Source organism: Buceros rhinoceros, unplaced genomic scaffold (genome assembly GCF_000710305.1).
Source record: "Buceros rhinoceros silvestris isolate BGI_N320 unplaced genomic scaffold, ASM71030v1 scaffold3478, whole genome shotgun sequence".
NCBI classification, from domain to species: Eukaryota; Metazoa; Chordata; class Aves; order Bucerotiformes; family Bucerotidae; genus Buceros; species Buceros rhinoceros.
In genome coordinates this window covers 16,289-21,143 of record NW_010426200.1, presented here as the reverse complement: position 1 = coordinate 21,143, position 4,855 = coordinate 16,289, and the positions used below count along the sequence as shown (strand labels likewise).

Here is a 4,855-nt window from a genome sequence, read left to right as displayed (position 1 = left end):
GGGACCATTTTCACATCTCCCTTTGTGAAGGAGCAGCCTTGAACGAAACGCCACTTGAGGGACATTGAACGAAATGTACGTTCACCTCTTCCATGTGGTGCTCGGCTCCCGTCTCCGCCTCTGACGCTAATGATCCGGACGAGGGTTCTTGGTTTTTTTTTTTTCTTTTTTTCCAAGAATAATGAGGGAAAGAAAATGAAAGGGAAAGGGGCTGGAGGAGGGGAGGTCAGATCCATTTAGGAGCCCAAACATTTTATGGGGAGAGTGCCTTCTGAATGGCCACACAAAGGGCCTGGCTGTACCTGTCTCTATTCCACCTCCTCACCCCCACCACCTCCGGCCATGAAAGGAGGAACCAGAACTGCAGGGCCTCCATGAAAGACGAGGATAATGGATTTCATTATAGACAAGCACGTTCAATGTCCATCCACTTGTGCGCAATAAAGGGAAGCTGGTCTTTAGCTCATCGCACTGGAGGAGCTCTTGGCTGGCATTGGAGAGTTAGATGTTCCTGCCCTGATACGTCCCACTCCATGCTGCCCCATAAAGAGCCGTCTGTGGGGTGTGGTTCTTCTTACAGCCATGTCATTGTCTACCATCGCATCCTTTTTCTCTCCTCTGGCCATGGGGTGGCTCAGGACAAGCCTGGAGGGTAAACGGCTGTGGCTGGCCAGAAGTACAACTCTTGCGTTGGTGAAGTGGGGTTTACTGGTGCAGCGGTGGGATCCAGCCTGAAGAAAACTGTCAGCACCAAAAGTTCTTCACATCCATCATGTCCAGATGGGCCACCACGCCTCCCTTCCCTGCAATGACTTTTTCTGGCTCCCCCTTGCCCCAGCCCAATTTTCCTGTCCTCTCTCTTCATCTGAAGACAAAGTGTCCTCATCTGAAGACGAGGTGTCCTCAGAAGGTCCTGGCTGGGGGGAGCTGTGGTGATCCTTGCCTGGGCTGGTTGCTCTCCATTCATTAGTGTGCATGGGCTTGTGGCAGGCTCTGCTCACATGGGGGATTTGTTGCTGGGGTCCCTTCTTCTCCAACCACCGTGGGTGGTAGATACGAACATGAAGGAGGTGACAGGTCATCCAAAGGACACTCACGTGGCCATCTGGGATAGCTGCAGAAGGACTGGGAGGTTCAGCCCTTCTCCAAACCACGCAAGCAGACATTTGCTAATGAAATTCCCCTTCTCTGGGCAGTTCCTCTGGTTTTGGAGGCCATCTGAGCTGGTTTGAGCATCTCCTCTGTGGGAATCAGTCTGGTAACATCATCTGGAAGAAAAACCAACTGCCAATGGAAATGACTGGTTTCAGCTCACATTCCTTCAGCTGAATAATTAGCATATGTAATTAAGCAAGCCGGTTGACATTACTTCCTTGCAGAAACAAATAGGAAGCCCTGAGTGAGTGAGTAAAATAAATGATGGCTGTTCCCTGCCTATGGCCAGGCTGGGAAGCTCTTTCCCCTAAACTTCTGGGATGGGACAGGTCATTCCATGCTGGATGAACCTGCCCTCTCCCCAAAACACATCCCTGGGGTGGGACAGGAGGTTTATAGATGAGGAAGAGCCATGCCCTCCTGCCAAGGCACCGACTTAATCTCCCGTCCACTGGTAAGGTCATGCTGGGACCCACGCTCCTCCCTCCCGACCGGCGGCTCTCTTTGCCCTATTTATAGTGCAGTGATAGGATCAGGGGGAATAAGCATTTAGTGTCCCCTAAATCACACCCTGCTCCCCATGGCCAGTCGGTGCTTGCTGCTCTCTGCTCTTGCCGCTGGAGAGCCTGACCAGGACTTTTGAAGGTATGTATGTTGGGAGCTGGGGTTCTACTGCGGGGCTGTGGCATCCCTTCCAGATCTCTGTCCTCACTAGAGTGGGACAGGGCTGGCTTTTGGCTTGGGAGAAGCCCCAGCAGATGATGCTGGTGTTGGGCAGGGATCAGAGGGCAGCTCTGGCTGCAAGGGGAGTCTGAATTCTCTGGATGAAAGGGTCCAAGACATGTTATTTTTCTCGTCTGGAGGGTGGACAGGCCACCCTTTCCATCCCCCTTGGACCTGAGTCCAGGTGGGGCAATCAGCCCATGGCCGGGGTCCATCCAGGCTGCCTCAGGGATGGGTTGGTGGTCTAACCCTGCCCAAGGGTGGGTTGGTGGTCTGGGCTCCCCATGTAGATGGCCACCATTCACTTGATAGCTCCATTTATAGTTACATGTGCAAAGAAAATGTCATACATCAGGACATGGAGAGAGCCCCAAATCCATACCCTGTGTCCCTGGGCTCTGGGGGTGACTGGAGGGGGCCAGGGAATGTAGGGAGCCTGTCAGTAATCAGCCCAGTAAAGTTGCTTATCCTTCCTCTCCACTACCTATCTCCTTGCTCTGGTTTCCATTTCAGGGAGTGACAGCGTAGCAGGATGCCACATCTCGGGGAGCCAGCTCCTTCCTATGCATGGTCCTGCATGGGTAGAAAGCCCCGCCTGAGAGGCTGACCACTCCCAGCCAGATCTCAGCACCCTCCAAGCCAACCAGCAGCTCTGCAGGAGAGGAAACGCAGTCCACGAAGCTGGTGGAGCCTGGCCAGGAGGGTGGAGGAACTCTCACCAGAGCTGGTCCCAACTGACCACCAGGTGACACCGGGAATGCTGCTGCATGGGGACAGGCAGGTCCATTGCCTGCCATGACCCCCTTGGTGGGAGCTCTGGGGTCCCTACTGAAGCTCTGCTCCCATATAGCTGCAACCTCACCCACTAGGTCTCAGGAGAAGACCTAGTGTTATGCCCTGGGAACTTCCACCTTTCTCCCCAACGGTGTGTGGTGGTCGGATACATGAGGCCATCCCTGGGGACCATCCTCATGTACCTGATGGAGGTCTGCCACGGCACCAGCTCTGCCAGGGCAGGTTGGCTGTCCCTGATCCTCGTGGCCATGCTGAGCAGTCCCTCACTGCAGAAGTCCCTGCCAGTGGCTTACAGAGACCACGAGGGTCCCCAGGAGGGCACGGGCCTGATCCAGTGTGGGGAGTACAGCAACCAGGTGCTGCCCAATGGCCGCTGTAAGATTGTGGCCACGCTGCCACAGGGGGATGAGCAGCGGTGCCCAGACATGTTTCGTTGCACCGATGAGGTGTCCTACTGGCTCCATGAGAATGAGGAGCGCAAGCAGCAGATCCTGGAACTGCGGGAGCTGATTTCAGAGCTACAAGAGGAGCTGAGGAACCACCGACACCGCATCAAAGTCCTTGAGCTTCAGGTAAAGGGCTGCATTTCTCAGCCTCACTCCATGTGGGTGTCCATGGTCCAAGGTCCCTTCCAGCTCCCAGCAGCTTGGAGGGGGAGGACACCCAGTGAAGCATATGGTGTTGTCCTGACTGGGATATACTGGGATCTCCATTAAACCCTGGCTGCTCTACTGCAATGGCTCAGGAGCCTCCCAGGGCTTACCTATCTTAATATTATCCATAAACCCTTCCATGTTTTATCTGTGCTATCTCCTCCACATTTAAGCCTGCCTAGGAGGGGTTGCTGATACAACTGGTTGCCCATAGTGGATCCCAGACTAGACCTGAAGTTTTGGGTGGCTGGTTTTGGTGTACATTTCTGATAGTCACAGCTGACCAGAAGAAGCCCTGATCTCCAGCTCATGGCATCCTTCCTGCAGTCTCCTTTCTGGTGCTCATCCCACCCCGACTCCATTCACCAGCCCCACGGTCTGAAGCTTCACACTAATAACAGATCTTTTCCAACCTCGTTTGGCACTCAGATGTTTGGCACTGCCCATGCTTTTGCCCAGCAAACACTTGGCTTGGCCCCTTGGCAGCATCTGTCAAACCAGGACAGTGCTGTGGCTGTCCCTGGTGCAACAGAGGAAGGGAGGGAGGCATGGGAGTCAGGCAAAACCTCTCGGTGCCCCCCACCCAGGGTCCCTCCTCCTGTGTTGGTCCCTGTTGCCCATCGTGCCTTCCCAGCCGCTTTCCACTGCTCCTCTACCATTTCCTGCTTGCACTTGCACTGGTGCAATAGGTCTTGGTCTCCCAACTTCCCACATCCATCCCCTAGTGACATTTCATCCCTTAGAACTGTTTAATCCATCCTTCACCAATTCCAGCTCCCTGTGCTGGCCCCAAAACACACTTCTGTGCTACCTGGAGCTCCAGCTCTTTCACTGGCCTCTCCAGCTCAGAGCCGAGGAGGGAGATGGATGCTCCTAATCCATTCTTCATTTCCAGGAGCTGAAATGACCCATCTAAAGGCAAAGTGGCAGGGGTGTTTCAGAGTCAGTGGGAGGAGAAAGCCCCTCCGCAGATGCTGGTCCTGGTGGTGGCTAGAGAGGGAGCTGAGCTGATGGCTTCCAACAGCACACTCGGTGTTCAGGCAAGGGAATTATATGTGGAGCACAGGCTCTCAGCCCATCTAATATCCGTGGTCAGATCCTGCACGATCTCCTCCTGCTCGCCAGCTGGTCCAGCTTAAAATTTCCTTCGTACAGGCATACGCACTTCCACATGTACCTACACATGCATGTTGGCATGAGCATGCCTGTGCACAAGCATGTACACCTTGACCTGGACCAGGAGCCCTGTCGCCCACATCCCTCTGGTTGCAGGCACTTAGACCCTGTGTTGCGGTACACTGTTGCAGAACACTGGGTGGCAGTGACTCGTTGTGATTCTTGGCACTTGACCTCTGCCGTCAAGGTCCATTTAGACACTTATTCTAATATAGAAGATGCAAAATGGCACTTTATTATGTACTGAACAGAATTATATAGTGTTCCACTAAGCCTCGCCCATCGTGGGTGGTTACTGCATTCCTGTAACGTAAGCACGTAAGCACGTAATCTTCCGACCGCCCACACTGCCA

At 54.0% G+C, this 4,855-nt stretch overlaps 1 protein-coding gene across 1 annotated transcript in view; it reads left to right on the top strand.

Moving 5' to 3' along the window:
- Positions 1-2,822: 2,822 nt before the first annotated feature.
- The window catches only part of LOC104498065 (angiopoietin-related protein 7-like), a 12,687-nt gene continuing 10,654 nt past the window's right edge, over positions 2,823-4,855 (top strand). Inside the window, exon 1 of the mRNA XM_010141400.1 lies at positions 2,823-3,245. Within this exon, the coding sequence (XP_010139702.1) occupies positions 2,823-3,245 (423 nt within the window). The remainder of the gene's footprint in view (positions 3,246-4,855) is intronic.